Below are 15,832 nucleotides of genomic sequence, written 5' to 3'. Positions count from 1 at the left end.
ATTCTGCCTCAAAGTCTGTAGTCTAGCAGAAGAGACATGATGCATAACTAACAGCGGTGATGCCGAGAACTGAATAATTTGATACCTAATTGGTCCCTTAAAGAGACAAAAATTAAAATGCTGCAAGACTAGGAGACAGTTCCAGTTTGATCAGTAATGTCTTTGATTTAACTGTCAGAGCTGGGAATTAAGAGACAGAATCAGGATGGATGGAAACGAGTGCTGGCTCTTTCAGCGGAGGGGGAATGTCAGGAAAGCCCCGTCCCTACAGGCCAGAGCCGGAGCTCAGCATGGCTGAGGGAGCGGGCCTGTGAAGGGGAGTCGTACAAAATAAAGACAAATAGCCTGCCTTGAATGGCAAAGCCAAGGGATAGACTCTCTCTAGTCTGAGGCTCTCAGCATGGGGACATGTTTCAGTATTATCAGGAGAGTTTTTCTCAGATGGATTTCTCCAGGAAACAACTGAAGATTTTTTTGATAAGGAAGCACCACGATCCATGTTGTACTTCAGAAATAATCTTGGAAATGTCCATAGCCTGCCTTGAGTGGGAGAGATTCTGGTGACAAGGACAGTGGAAGGTTAGAGCGTGTGCCAGGGGAGATTGATAAGAGACTGAGCTACATGGTGCCCATGAAACTGGACAAGAGGCGATGGTATAAACGAGATTGCACAGATAAAATTGACAGACTGTTAGAAGTCCAAACCAAGGACAGCATTATGAGCCTTGAGGATCAGGAAGGTGAATGCCATTTTCTGAAACAGAGGTAGAGCTGATTCGGAAGTTAAGTAATGAGTTCAGCTAGAGCGTAATCAAGACAGCCTGAAGCTAGGCTGCCATAAGCAGGTGTTAAGCTGGGTTCCCGACCACGAGGAGTTAGCGTCCGTGTCCCTGAGGACAAGGCCACTTCCTGTGGACGGTCTGTTTCCTCTGCCTGCGGTTGCCTAGCGTGTTCAGATCCTCATAAACTGCTGTTACATTCCCACCCGGAAATTTAGACATAAATTGGGACAACATGATTCATTTATTTTTAAAATCTAATTCCCTTGAAAAAATTAAAATGCAGTGTGCTGAAAGCTTGGCTGTAAGGGCATCAGGCCCGAAACACAGATTGGGCACTGTCTGCCGTATTATATAGGGCAGGCTATTTTTAAAGCTTGTGATTGTTACCGTAACCAGGAAACAGACAGGAAATGAATGATTTTGTGAAAGATATAGACAGAAGCTAGATGGCATATTTGCATTTGTAGGAAGAGCAATGCCACGCTGGAACCGGCCACCCACACCGACAGGGCCACCCTGGCGCCTGGCCAGGCCGTAGCCTTCTGCTGTCTTATTCGTGGAGCGTTTCATTTATGTCAGCGGTGCTCTCTGTGCCTCTCGCCTCCCTAGCACCTCTCTCTCTGGGCCCATAAATAAGCGCACACGCAAAACCTTCCGACAGAGATACCGGCCCTTTGTTGCTGGTCTGGCTTCATACCCCTCACTCTAGTGCCTGTTTGTCGTCTCGAAGATGCCGAGTAACTGATGTGTTGCTCCGTCATTTCTGCTTGCAGTTGGTGGCAGGTACTGCGCCTCTCAGAGGTTTCACCTCTTTCCCTTCCGGAAGTTTTCAACTTCAACTTAAAACTGTCAGTAAAATCCTTCAGGGAGTCTGTGTGGAAACATGGGTTTGGGATTGCTGCAAAAGATAGCACCTTTCTGAGACAGTCATCCAACTCTGAGCAGTCACCACGACCCCTGGGAAGCACAGAGGCCCATACAGGGGGCAGAGCAAGCCTGAAGGGTTAGTCTTTCTCTTTTAAGAGTTTTTGGGGGATAATGGACTTTACCCACACACACGCACAGATACTTTTAACATTTTATTAGAGGTTATAATAAAAGGATTTTCCAAGTTACCATCTTCATAGCTGGAGAGTGGAAGGAAACTGTGAAACTGTGAAGTAGAGCTGTTCCACATCTATTGACATTTTTAATATTTTAATTATAAAGGTAGCACACATAAGACAGAGTCTAAAAAAGATCGTCAAAACCTTTAATAGTTTTAACCTCTAAGACTTAGTCAAGGGGAGAAATTCCTCTGAATTTGAATTTTTAAATTTATAATGAAAAAAATATCAATCAGAATCACACACAGAAAATTCAGAGAGGGATAAAGGAAAAAATTAACTTACTCATAATCCCCCTACCCAAAACAAAGGTAAGCCCATTTTTGACATGTTTCCTTAGAGTATGTTATAGATGGATAGATAGATGGATGGGTGGGTGGATGAGTATAGGGTGACTCAGCACGTAGGTAGTCTTGTTAAAACAAAATCTTATTCTATTATATATAATTTCAAACCTGCTTTTACATAATATATCATGGGCATTTTTTTTCCATACCATGAAATCATGTTTGAAAGCATGGGTTATATTTAACAACTGCCTTATATTAGATGTACCCATATTTAACTACTCCCCTATTTTTAAACACCCAGTACTTTAATTTTTTTTTTTTTTTTTGCTGCCTTATATATGCCTCAGGGATTTGAATATCCCTGTATCTAAATTTTTGACTAGCTTTGATTATTTCCTGCGGATAAATTTCCAGAATTGGGGTTATCCACTTCTTTCCTGAGGATAAATTTCCAGAATTGGGGTTATCCAGTTCTTTCCTTCCTTACCTGGTTATTTGTTTATTTTAATTTGCCTCAAGAGGGTAAAAATGCTTCAAAAGAAAAGGTTGCTTTATTCTCATGCTTTAAACAATTTTATTGTTATAAAGTATTAGCTTCAGTCAAGAAATCATGATAATATATACAATGTTTTAGTTATCCCTCCTGGAAAACTTTACTCTCATTTTACAAGTGGGAAAAAAATGAGCTTTATAGAAGTTAAGCAACTTGCCTAATAAGAGCTGAGGTTTAATCCTCTTCAATATATGACAAACTTGCCAGGCACTTAAGATATGAATTAAATAAGGCATGTTCCAGCCTCCAGACTCACTGGCTAGTACTACGCATTAGTCTGCTGTGTTAGCACAGGCTGCCATGCAAAATGCCACAAGCTGGGTGGCTTAGACAACAGAAGTTTATTTTCATAATAGTTGTTGGAGGCTGGAAGTTCAGGATCAAGGCTGTGGCCAGTATGATTTCTGGTAAGGGCTCTTCCTGGCTGGTAGAGGAGTGCCTTCTCATGTCCTTCCATGGCCTTTCCTCTATGCTCTCATATATATAGAAAGAGTTTTCTAGGGTCACTTTGTATAAGGATGCTAATCCTACCAGATCAGGGCCCCACTCTTAAGACCTGATTTAATTACATTTCTCTAGAGACTCCATCTCCAAATACAGTCACCCTGGGGTTAGGGCTTCCCTTAACCCCAGTTAGGGGGTGAATTTAAGGGGAGATCCAAACATTCAGTCTGTAACAGTCTACCAATCTCCTGTACTAGAATCTTGCATTTGTGGTAAGCTCAGGGGTGTTATTAGTTAGGGGTGGAGTTTCTGAGGGTCTGACTCCTACGTGTAGGCTACCTACTGCATGTGAGGTCTCTTATCAGAAGTGAAGTGATTGATCGAGTTTAAGGAAAGGCAAAAGCACTTTATTGGAAAATGTACCTTCCACTCACACTGTATTTTGAAGTCCTGTCCTGAAAAGGAAACACTCGTCTGGGGAAGGGGAAAGGGGGCCTGATTGCTGCTGGCCAGCATTCAGAGCTGTTGTTTCCTAGTGCCATGATCTGTCTCGGTCTAGGAAAGAGCATCTGTCATCCTTCACTTTGAACGACCACTTGTCACTTTAAAACCTTGTAGTGCATTAGCCGCCTTATCCTAGTAATGGCTCCAACCCCAGAACAGTTTTTTATGGAATAACTGTCCCTTCCCCCAAGCAAACAACCATCTGAGTCACCCGTCTCCCTCTCCAAATAAAGGGCCTCACAGCGCCTCCCGAGTGGTTGCCATAAGAGGAAAGTTGCCTGCGTCTGGCACGGTCAATTCCACATCCCCTCTCACATACATGAGTCTCTCCTGCTTCCAGTGGAAACAATAGCTCTCGCGGGTGTATTTCAGGTGAAAGTGCTGCTGGGAATGCAGTGTCGCGCCTGGCTGCTCCTGAGCAGCTATTCACAGGAGAAAGCTGGATTGGTGTCCACAGGGGAATGGTTAAGGTAATGAGGTAAATAATTGTCTCCTCACTGGGGCTTTTACAGCCAGAACTGAAACCACAACTCCCCTTTGTGTGCGTTCCTGCCCACCTCGAGGTGGTTTGCTTGGGAACTGCAGAGACGGGCAGAGTTCTCACTCAGGAGCTGTGCTGAGCTCTTCCCCTTGGGGTAGGAAGCGTGGATACCCGGTATATTGCTGGAGGAAAGAGAATTCAGAGCCTTGGTGCTCGTTAACCTCTGCTGGAATTCCAGGCCTGTGAGTCATTTGTTATTCTATAATGGAAGGCTTGGCCGGTTGCCATTTGGATTTTTTTTTTTTTCCACTCCTTTTTGTGTTATGTACATCTTTAAAGAATTCTTTTTTCCATTCCTGGGGTCCATAGACCCAGGTGAAGACTAAATCAAATGTGCAGGTACTTAGATTCTGAACATAAATATCTGGAGCCTTCCTGTACGTTTTGTGGTTGGAAATTAGAAGAATGCTGATGACTCCTCTTTTCTTAGCGATGAGCCATGCAGTAGAATGTTTTTTAATCTCATCTTCCCCCTCTTCATTTCCCTTCTTAAAAATAATAACTGGTAGGCTTCAAGCTAATATGCCCTATTCATCTGGAAACCACTAAAAAAAATTGTTTATTGTAATAATGATGACTCAGAGAAACCTGGGAGGCAGCGCCAGTTTGGGACATAGTGGGCTTGTGTCTCTTAGTGCTGCAGTGGACTTGCCATAACTTCTAGTCTACACAGTTGTCATTGGTAACAAATATGGACATTTTTAATATTTTACTTAATTTCTGATTGGCCGCAGGTCTCTTGACATTTTTGCCTTTGCGGATTTTTCAAATGTCGCAGCAACTGATGCTTCCTCTCGCGTCCCTCTGCCCCTGACATGTAGGTAAACGGCTGTCTCCTGGACCCTGTGCCTCCCATCTTGGCGAGGAAGGGGTGCCAGTCCCTGCCAAGCAATATGATGGAGACCTCCATCGATGAAGGGCTGGAGACCGAAGGCGAAGCCGAGGAAGACCCCAGTCAGGCCTTCAACGCCTTCCAGTCCACACGCGGCGGGCAGAGGCGGCACACGCTGTCAGAAGTGACCAATCAGCTGGTCGTGGTGCCTGGTTCAGGTATGATTTCTAGTAAGCACTGAGGTGAGTCTCTGCAGCATCCTGTGTCGTCTGCTGCAAGAGATAGTAGTGATACCAGCCAGTTCCTGGAATGTTGTTTGTGTCCCGTTCTTTGTGGACAGCATTCAGCAGGAGTTGAGATTAGGCCTGCCCAGCAACTCACAGAGATTAAACTGGAATGTCTGTGAGTTGCCCCCCACCCCCACACCCAACTCCTGGGACTCATCCGAGAGCTACGTAATGCATCAAGGACTCTGGCTCTTCTGGAATGGCAAAGATTGTACAGTCCCAAATTCTGGAAGTATCTTCCCACACAAGATTCAGTTGACATGTAAAAAAGTTTTGAAAAAACATTTTGGTTGGAGGTGGAAGACATGGTAGCCGTGCATGCTTTGTATTCCATGTTCCAAGAAGATGCTGTTTATTGGTGGTGATCTTGGTGTTTTGTTTTGTTTTTTTCTCTTCAAGGGAAAATTTTCTCCATGAGTGACAACCCCTCCCTTGACAGTGTGGACTCTGAGTATGATATGGGGTCTGTTCAGAGGGACCTGCACTTTCTTGAGGACAACCCTTCCCTCAAGGACATGATGTTAGCCAACCCGCCCTCACCGCGCATGACGTCTCCCTTCGTGAGCTTGAGACCTGCCAACCCCGCCATGCAAGCCCTGAGCGCCCAGAAGCGCGAGGCCCACAATAGGTCTCCAGTGAGCTTCAGAGAGGGCCGCCGGGCGTCGGACACCTCCCTCACCCAAGGTGCGCTCTCCGCTGGCCCTGGGCACTTCTGCTGTGGGACTCCATGGGGTCCCTTGCCATGTTGGCTTCATACCTGTGCTCACTTGAAAGGCCTTGTGTTTTATTTAAACCGTTTGGCCACTGTTCTTTCTTTCAGGAATTGTAGCATTTAGACAACACCTTCAGAATCTGGCTAGAACCAAAGGAATCCTAGAGTTGAACAAAGTGCAGCTGCTTTATGAGCAGATGGGCTCAGAGGCAGACCCCAGCCTGGCCTCTCCCGCCGCTCAGCTCCAGGACCTGGCCAGCAGTTGCCCGCAGGTGAGTGCTCTGGGCCCTGCCCCCGTGGCTGTGAGAACGAGGCATGAGTCTGTCCTAAAGGTGTGTCATTTCATTCCAAGGATTTCCTCCTCCTGGAGCAGACAGGTCCTTTTGGAAAGCCCGCAGCCTGAAAGCTTTCTGGGTAGCTGTTGTCTGCCTGACAGGCTGGGTAGGCCCACCCCCACTGGCCCAGGTGGTCAGTACCACATGGAAGCCTAGACACTCACGCTCTGCTCCGTTCATCGCACAGATTCTATATGGATTCCCTCTTAGTCTCCCTGGAACTCCCTCCCTCCACCATGCACGTTCACATGCACACACACACACACAGAGATTATCAGTAATAACATAAATGAGAAGCTTGTTGACATTTATTTTTGATGTGATATCACTTCATTAAATATTGTGAGTTATTTGTGCTAAAAGTACAAAAAAATATGGCTGTTTATGTAATTCACTTTATGTGAGCCCATGTTCAGTACATCAAATATACTAGCGCGTTTGATGGCCACATGAAGGGAATAAACTGCTGGTGACGGCAGGGGCCTTTGCTCCTGTACTGACTCGGTCATCGTTTACTGCGGGTAAACAGCATGCATTCATCCTGTTGTTCAGTCGCTCAGTCAGGTCTGACTCTTTGCGACCCCATGGACTGTAGCCCACCAGGCTGCTCTGTCCATGGGATTCTCCAGGCAAGAACACTGGAGTGGGTTGCCACTTCCTCCTCCAGGGGATCTTCCCGACCCAGGGACTAAACCTACATTTCCTGCATCAGCCAGTGGATTCTTTACCACTAAGCCATCTGGGGAAGCCCATATTCCTCTTCTGCAAAGTGATTGACCCTCAGCCTACTAGTTACATAAAAACCTTGAGGATTAAGTCTTAACAGTTGGAGTTCCCCTTGGACATTTGCCAAGGTGCTTTCACTCAGATTTGAAACTTTCTCCCACGTGGGAAACTGAAAGTGTGTCCCCCCTCGCTCCCCAGGAGGAAGCGCCTCCACAGCAGAAGAGCGTGTCTGCGCTCCCCGGGGGCAGCGCACACCCGCAGCTCTCCCAGCGCCGCAGCCTGGAGGCCCAGTACCTGCAGCACCGACTCCAGGTGGGATCCTCCTCCCCCTGTCCCCTCCGGCTCACCGTGATCATCCCCACTCTGCCTCTCTGCACAGCAGGAACCTATTTTGCTTGGTATTTATTCTGGGTAGCTGCTTAATTTCTTTATAGGCAAGCAGGTCTGACTCTGCATTTGTAGTTTCTAGAAACATGTTCAAACTTAGCCTTATGCTCTATCTTGGCAGCAGAAAAAGGCTTGTCCTCAGACCCCTGGAAAGGGTACTGCCACTGAGCAGCAGGGAAGGGAACTCTGGCTTCTTTGCTTCTGTTTTACGCCTCTTACGTGCGTGCTACGTCGTTTCAGTCACGACTCATTGTGACCCTGGACCACCAGAATCCTCTGTCCGTGGGATTCTCCAGGCAAGAATGCTGGAGAGGGTTGCCATGCCCTCCTCCAGGGGATCTTCCTGACCCAGGGATCGAACCTGGATCTCTGACGTCTCTCCTGCATTGGCAGGCAGTTTCTTTACTGCTAGTGCCACCTAGCAAGCCCTTATGCCTCTTAATACTTAGCAAAAAGGTACCATAAGCTCTCTGTTGGTGCTTGAAAATATTAGATCCCACAAAGAATGAATCATTTGCTCATTCAGTAGGTGCCTTTGCTAGAGACTTAACTCCACTTTTCTCATTGTTCTTAGTCTCCATGAACCTCCTGGTCCTGGAGGACTTTAGAGACAGGAAAGTGAAGCAGGTTGGAACTGAGACCGCCCAGGCCTGCTGATGCAATGCTCTCCCAGGCTCTCCTGGGCTCTCAGAGAGCAAGCGTCAGTCCCTGCAGCCTGTAGCTTCTGGAGGACTCACGTGGCTTCATCCTCCAGGCAGAAGTACAGGCTGATGACTGTGTCCTAGATGACAGCATGTCATGCTTGTATTTTTTCTGCTATTCTAGAAGCCCAGCCTTCTGTCAAAAGCCCAGAACACCTGTCAGCTTTATTGCAAAGAACCGCCACGGAGCCTGGAACAGCAGCTGCAAGAACATAGGTGAGAGACAGTGATCGGCCAGAGAGCTCCCTTTCTTTGTGGCCGACTTCAGCTGGGTGTGTTGTCCTTCCCTCTAAAATTTCCCTGTACCAGGACAACAAGTTTCCATATGCTAATTCGGATGTTCCACTGTCCGTGGAATATAGGCCTGTCAGAGAAGAGCAGCCCTAAGCCTGCTTTGTTTTCATTTTCTCCTGGTGTTTCCCCTCTGGTCTGTGAATAAGCCTAAGCATTCAGGACCTGGGGGCTAATGCAGTTTAAGTGGGTTTTACTGGAAAGGAGGCCTCCAGCCTCCCTTATAGTAATAGGTGCTGTCCGGCCTCCCTAGTAGAAGCATCTCGGCCAAGGTGAAAGTAAAAGTCGCTCAGTTGTGTCCGACTCTTTGCGACCCCATGGACTATACAGTCCATGCAATTCTCCAGGCCAGAGTACTGGAGTGGGTTGTCATTCCCTTCTCCAGGGGATCTTCCCAACCCAGGGATCGAACCCAGGTCTCCCAGATCGCAGGCGGATTCTTTACCAGCTGAGCAAGGTAGACGTCCCCTAATCCATGGTCCTCCAGAGGCCCACCCCCACCTCAGAACCCTACGATGGGGAGTGAGCCCCTTGCTTCAAAGGGAGGAAAAACCCAAGGGTCTTAGAGAAAAGGAATTCACTGTGTTCACTTGAGCACGGAGGGATCAGCCAGAATTGAGGGACAAAAAATAAGACAGGGTTTAAGAAACAACATGACTGGTTCCTACCCCCGTTTTTTTGTTTTTTTTTTTGTTTGTTTTTTTCCTGCCTTGGGAAAGAGAGAAGTGGGAGGACGGACGCTAATGACTGATACTGGATTTACGTTAGAATTGCCGTCACTGAAGAAGACCTAAACTTCTTTCTTTTGGTATTGCCAACTTAGACTCCAGCAGAAGCGGCTCTTCCTCCAGAAACAGTCCCAGCTGCAGGCATATTTTAATCAGATGCAGATAGCAGAGAGCTCGTACCCACAACCCCTTCCCCACCAGGAGACGCCGCCGCCCTCCCAGCCGCCGCCGCCTTTCAGCCTGACCCAGCCCCTGAGCCCCGTCCTGGAGCCGGCTTCCGAGCACATGCCGTTCAGCCCCTTCCTCAGCCCATACCCCGAGATGCGGCTGCAGCCGCTGCCCGCCTCGCCGGGGGGCCGCGGGGCCCCGCCGCCCCCGCCGCCACCGTCGGGGAATGCCCCGGCCCCCTTACAGTTCTATCAGACTTGTGAGCTGCCGGGCGCGGCCACCCCGGAGCCCGAGCGCCCCACTCCCGGTCAGTACCCCGCGGATGGAACCCCGCAGAGTAGCATGGACGGGCCGGACTGTCCCAGGAGCTCAGGACTGCAGGAGGCCCCCTCCGGGTACGACCCTCTGGCGCTCTCCGAGTTCCCCGGACTCTTTGATTGTGAAATGCTGGAAGCCGTGGACCCACAGCACAGCGGCTACGTCCTGGTAAATTAACCTCAGCTTCACAGGAAGTGAGGCGGGTTGGGTGAAAAGAGTATTGTCTTTCTATTTTCATTCCAGCCTTTTAAACGTAAAAGCTCGTTTTCCCGCCCTCTCCCTGAAGGGGAAGAAGTCAAGTCACCCAACTGGAATTGGAGGGCCGGCCAGCCAGGTGTCGCCTCCTGCTGGCTCTGTCCCACCGTGGTTTTCTGTGGCAAGTGCTGGAACGTGGTTGTCGGCTGCAGCTCATGCCTTTAGGTCAAGTGGACCGAGCTCTCAGCTCCGGAGGCACTAACAAAAGTTTCATAAGAAAAAGACATCCAGACCTAGGTTCTGCACAGAACTACATCAGTTCATCAAGGGAAACCTCGGTGAAAGCAGGAAAAAAAATATGTGCCATTATATGCAGGCAAAAAAAGAAAAAGGCAATATATTTTTCACTGAAACAAGCAACAGCATGTTCCTCAAAGGCAAATCAAGAATACATATTGAAACTGATGCACAGGAAATAAAGTTGTACTTTGTCGCTGAATCGTTAAGTTCTGAGCTGCTGATGCATGGTGTTCCCGAGACCACTCAAAACGGTAGAGCGTGAGCTCTGTTTCAGGGTCCGCTGCGGAACAGCGGGCACTGATCCCTGAGACCGGCGGCCACCTCCGTCAGAGCATGGGTGACACCTCCTCGGAAGGTCCCGGGGTTCCAGAGTGTCCGAGTGTCCTGAGAGCTCCCAAAGATGTCACCTGTGGAACCAAGAGACACGCGGCAGTGGAGACCAGGGGCGGGAAAGTCAAGAATCGGTAGAGAGCAGCAGCCCCGGGCCAGGGAAGACGGGCTCTTCCCGCACGGTCTTCTGTGGAGACTTCCGGTTTGGGGCAGTTGGTCTGTAGGGGACCTCGTGTCTCTTTTAAAAATGTAATAACTACTTTGACTTTACACTAGGTGTTGCTAGTTGTTTATTGAGCTTTGTATATTTGGACAGTTTCATATAGGGCTTAGAAATTTTAAGGACGAGGAAAAATGAACTTTATCTCCCATGTGAAGTGGTAGTGCTGTGCCTTTCCCCTCCCCCAAATCACGCTTTAACAATTTCTTTTCTGTAGAAATCAACAGTTTTCCATTTATGTCAATGCTAAATCCAAAGTCACTTCAGAATTTGTTTTCCACCATGTGGGAATCACATCCTTAATTTCCTTAGAGTTTTGACGTGTAATGAAATGTTCAAGTATTACAGCAATATTCAGAAGACCACAGATGTGTTAACCATTTGAACAGATTCATCTGCCAAACATATATTACTCGTACAACTGAACCCTTACAATTCAGTCTTCAGAGTACGTGAAAAGAGATGCCACAGCTAGTTGACTGTGTAACCTAGAAATAATGAGTAATCTGTCATTGGGACAGTAAGATCCAAGTGATACAAATTCAGTATTATGTACAAAGACTCTCGTCTCTGTCCCTTAGAATGGCTTGTCCTGTGAGCAGATGAACACGTAAGCACAAAGCATCTCCCTTAAAGCACAGAGAAGAGAGATACTACACTGACGCTGCATCTAGAAAACACCCTTAAGGTGCCTTTCCTCTGTAGTGCGTGTGCAGGCAGGCGAGGAGAAGCGTGCAGGGTCTAGGGGTTCCCTGACGGCGGCGCTCCGCAGGCACTCTGCTCGGGGCTGGACTCTGTGTGAGCATGGGAGGGCGGTGTGGAGGGCTTGCTTTTGTGATTGGATAAGACGCAGCAGAAACCCAAGAAGGAAGTAGGCTCCTTCTACGAATTGTGTATTCCTCCTCATGGTTAAGATGGATGATTTTGTGAAATAGGCAACATCGTCTAAGAGATCCTTTCATTAAGATCTCTAATCTTTTCTAAGTTTTTGCAAAATAAGCCAGTTGTAAAACAAGCTTGATTTGTTTAGACTGAAGGATGTTTTCCCAAAATGTTCTACAGAAGTGCTATAATATTTATGAAATTAAATGCCTTCCGGATTGAAGACGGGGGCCTCTTATTTCAGAGTCCCTAGGATGGCAGAGTTGCAGACCAGGCCATGAGCCGCTGAGCCCAGGAAAGCTGCGGGCTCCGGCAGGACCACTGGGCTGACGGATGAGGCAGCAGAGGCTCTGGGAGTGTCACGGCCCCAGAGGTGGGCCCTGGGGAGCACCCAGCAGTGCCCGGGTCTGTTCAGACCGCAGACCACGGGCGAGGAGCATGACCCGTCCTGCTGGACTGTGTTGTAAGCTCCTGTTTGCTTTTCTCATTTATTTCAAGCAGGAATCAATAAATTCCATAACGATCTGTATTCTCTGAAATGTAAGCTGGTGAGAGGAGGCTGGTTCTGTTGTTCAGTCAGGCATTTTCCCACCCCATCTGACTATCTCCTTTGCTGTGTCCCCTGACTAGTGACCTGTGTGAGCCTCCAAGCTGTTTTCTCTTCACAAATACTAAGGTAACACTAAGAAGGCTTGTACTACTCTTTTTATAAGAGAGGTACTCTGAAACGACGCCTTTGCAGTCTGTCTCACACCAGTGTGTGTACACTACTGTATGATAACCATTAGCAGCATCACCCTCTTTGTAAACCAGGCTCCTCTGAAGACACTTTGGTGAGAGGAACGTGAGGTAAAAACTTCATTCAGCAAAAAGTGCAATATGTGTGGTACTTTATTTTCGTTTATGCTTTCTTTTTTAAATCCGGGATATTAGTCTATGCTTTGGGAGAAAAAGCACTATTTCTGCAGTGTCCAATTGGGGAAGTGTGTCTCTAGTATTTATGTGCAGCTGATACGCGGGTCCCTGTAAGGCAAACAGAGCACGTTAGCACAGCAGGCGGGGGTGGAGGGTCCTCTCGAAACGGCGACGCGGACGCCCCATCCTCCCCCGCCACCTTGGGAACAGGAGGAGGAGGAAGGTTCTCCACGCCAGCCATCCTCCAGTTTCCACATGCGGGGCCCGTCAAGGAGGACGAAGAGACGGAGCTGAAGGGCTCCTCCCTCCCCGCGTCAGACCTCCAAGGACAGACAGTCGGCGTCCCCTTGTCCCTCAGCGTCGGAGCCGTGACCTGAGCCGGTCTGCTGGGGCTGGCCGGAGCCGCTGAGGGACCGGGGCCCGCGCCCTGCCGGGGAGGGAGTGGCGCCCTCTCGTGGCGGCACTGGCCGTTTCCTCTCGGCCCGAAAGGGTGGGTCTTAGAGAAATGAATTCTGCCTAATTGCCAGAGTTGGGAAGAAGGGTGTGATCATAGCTGAAGCCTGCATGGCTGGCCAACCAGATACGAAAGGAAGGTAAAAAGCAGCCGCCTTCGCTCTGGCCAGTCAGGGGTGCAAGTGCATAGTGGTCAAAAGGAGGCCCTGCTCAGGTGAGGGCAGTTACCACGAGTGGACGTGAGGAAGGGAATGCTTTCCCTGGCAGGGTCCTCCCAGCCGCAGTCAAGCCCCAGGTTAATACTGGGTTCTGTGTTGGGGTCAGAATTTTCTAGCCACGATTACATTTAAAAGCCTGTATGAGGAGTCACACTTGAGTTGGTTTAAGAGAAATCTCACTCCAGCTAATTTTTCACATTTGTTCTCCTTTGAGACAATACGTAGGGTCTTTTGACAACATTGGTCCCGTGAGCAGTGGCGGAGTCCGTTCGGGGCTGACCTTGGCTGCACCTGGACCCCTAAACTGGGCTGCCTCTACTGCCTCCTCGGAAGCCACACGAGCCACTCAGTCTCTTTGTGCCTAGAAATCAAAGGTAAAACCTGGAGAACAGGTAGTAAGTTGGAGTCACTGTACAGACAGGGATCTTTGATGATTTTATTGCTTCTGGAAATTTTTCTAGAACTTGTCTTCAGAGTAATGTGTGGAAGACAAGAACGGTGTCATCTGCCTCTTTCTAAACTGGGACCAAAAGAATTTAACAAATCCGCGTATCCCTTCTAACAGGTTTGGTAGTGCGGCGGTCCCTGGCCTGTGGTCCCAGGGAGGAGGCTGATGACGGAGCGCTGTCTGTCAGCCCGCGGCCCCTGGAAGGCATGAGGGGACCCAGGCTGGCCTTCCCCAGCACCCCCCAGACCCTGGACCCCGAGACCCTGGCCTCACAGTGCCCCTCCCATCTTTGTTTCACTGCTCCTCCCCATGAAGGTGGCCTGGCTGATTCCAGAAGACTCACAGCCGCCCTAGTTACACCACCATCTTGCCCATATCTCATATGCAGATTTCAACACATTGGGCAGAGTCATGCACCTGCTGTTGCAGAGACTGAGAAAGACGCAGCAGCACTGCCCACAGTCAGGGTGGGTTTGCTGGTTCCTGCCAGGCATCAGCTCGTCTGTCCAAAAGGAGCAGTAGCTTCTATCTGTTCATTGATTTACCCAGCACTTTCACAAGTGATCTCTGCTAATTCCTCACAGCAGTACTATGAAATTAGTTGAGCAGTTAGTCCTCATTTTTTACAGCTGAGGAAACCAAAGCTCTGTGAAGACTGACGTCCAAGCCACAGAGCTCAGGAGTAGAGGAGCTGAGGGAGGCTCTTGGGATGCTCTTCCCTCCTCAGTAGCAGTTGAGGCATCTCACGAGTAAACAGCTATATAAGCAAAGCCCCATGTTGGTTAAGCGCTGGATAAATGTGACATTGTCCCCGAAACCTTATTCCCAATCGACTGCTGCCTGGCTTTGGTGGAAGGGCTGCCCTCCAGGTAGCAGCCGTGCATGAGCGAGGCCCAGGGAGACGGAGAGCCCACAGGAGCCGTCTTCCAGTGTCCAGTTAACTGCAAATGCTCAGGCTCATGTCAGCGATGCCTCGTTTCTCCATCTCCCAAAATAAAATAATTTCCTGCAGAAGCTGGTAATAGGACACACCCTTTCTTGATGCCAAGGGGTCCAATTGCACAGCTTTAGCCACCATTGCAGACGAACAGACTCAACCCCAAGAAAGGGTCCTGCTTAGAAAAGAATCAGGAGCTCAATACAGTCCTGAGGAGGGGGGTGGAGCATATTTACAGTGAAGGCCCATAGAGTTAAAAAAATAACATACTTTGAATACTTTTGTCTTCAGAGGCAAAGTGGGTGGGTAGGGAGAAGCTTTAAAAATAGAAGTACAAAATAACATCCTGGAAAAATGTGACCCCAGATTGGAATAATGTTACATTAGCAAATACAGATAACTGGGCCTTGCTAGGGGCTGTGAGATGCTTATCTGTTCAAGATTTGCTCAGTCAAGGAAATTCATGTGGTGATATCATCCCACTATTGATGGCGAAAGAAATCTGCCTCCACCAAAATCTCTGAAGGCAAAAGAACCACAGAGAAAGGAGGTTTGCTTCTCTTTGGGGGTTGCAATTTAGAAAACAAAAGTGATAGAGATATTTGCACTTTGTAGAAAAGGCAAGATTATTTGCTTATTTCTGAAGGGAGGAGGGTGGTCTTTGCTGGATGTTTGGTTTTGTGAAAGAGTTACTTTTGATAAAATTAATCTAATTGTAGTTATTTTTTCTGTGTGCTTTTTTTTTTAATTACTAAGAAAAAATGGTGAGTTCAATAGCTTTGGTATTTTGAGTGCAAATCATAATAGCTCCAATGTGAAAAAAATCAAAATGTAACCTGTCACTCAATGTTAGAAAATTGCTTAAAATACAGTTTAATAAATGATCTTTGTATCAAACGTAATTTAAATGGGGTAATTTTCTGCAAGGAAAATGTACTGTTTCTACCTTTCCAACCCTCTTGAATTAAAATAAAAACAACTTGTTTTCTAAGAGCCCGGGTGATCTGAATGGCAGGCGGGTGAAGCAGGGCGATTCCCTCGTCAGGCCTTGGGTGGAATTTTGAAAAGTATGGACCGTGGCTGTGTTCCCTGAGCTCTGGTGCTCATTTCAGGCTGCAGAGAAGGACAGTGGATAATATGTTCTCATTGACGTCAGCAGGGTAAATAATACCTTGCTCTGAAGTCACCCAAGCACACGGTAGTGCTGGAGAACGCTGGCCAGAGCACAG

General features: G+C 48.1%; 2 protein-coding genes across 6 annotated transcripts in view; one reads left to right on the top strand and one right to left on the bottom strand.

Moving 5' to 3' along the window:
• SIK2 (salt inducible kinase 2) overlaps positions 1–15,594 on the top strand; it is a 128,356-nt gene extending 112,762 nt beyond the window's left edge. For 2 of the 5 annotated variants that reach the window (XM_025266903.3, XM_044929759.2), the window contains exons 10-15: positions 5,042–5,270; positions 5,739–6,023; positions 6,160–6,323; positions 7,311–7,424; positions 8,325–8,416; positions 9,315–15,594. In XM_025266903.3, the coding sequence (XP_025122688.3) occupies positions 5,042–5,270; positions 5,739–6,023; positions 6,160–6,323; positions 7,311–7,424; positions 8,325–8,416; positions 9,315–9,882 (1,452 nt within the window). In that variant the 3' untranslated portion in view covers positions 9,883–15,594. Of the gene's footprint in view, positions 1–5,041; positions 5,271–5,738; positions 6,024–6,159; positions 6,324–7,310; positions 7,425–8,324; positions 8,417–8,876; positions 9,185–9,210 lie in introns of those variants that run through there. The other 3 variants (XM_025266904.3, XM_025266905.3, XM_044929760.2) reach the window with 3 other exon arrangements.
• Positions 13,534–15,832, bottom strand: part of PPP2R1B (protein phosphatase 2 scaffold subunit Abeta) — a 34,285-nt gene continuing 31,986 nt past the window's right edge. Inside the window, exon 16 of the mRNA XM_006065266.4 lies at positions 13,534–13,599. Within this exon, the coding sequence (XP_006065328.1) occupies positions 13,534–13,599 (66 nt within the window). The remainder of the gene's footprint in view (positions 13,600–15,832) is intronic.

Source organism: Bubalus bubalis, chromosome 16 (genome assembly GCF_019923935.1).
Source record: "Bubalus bubalis isolate 160015118507 breed Murrah chromosome 16, NDDB_SH_1, whole genome shotgun sequence".
NCBI lineage: Eukaryota > Metazoa > Chordata > Mammalia > Artiodactyla > Bovidae > Bubalus > Bubalus bubalis.
This window is presented reverse-complemented; position numbering and strand designations above follow the sequence as displayed.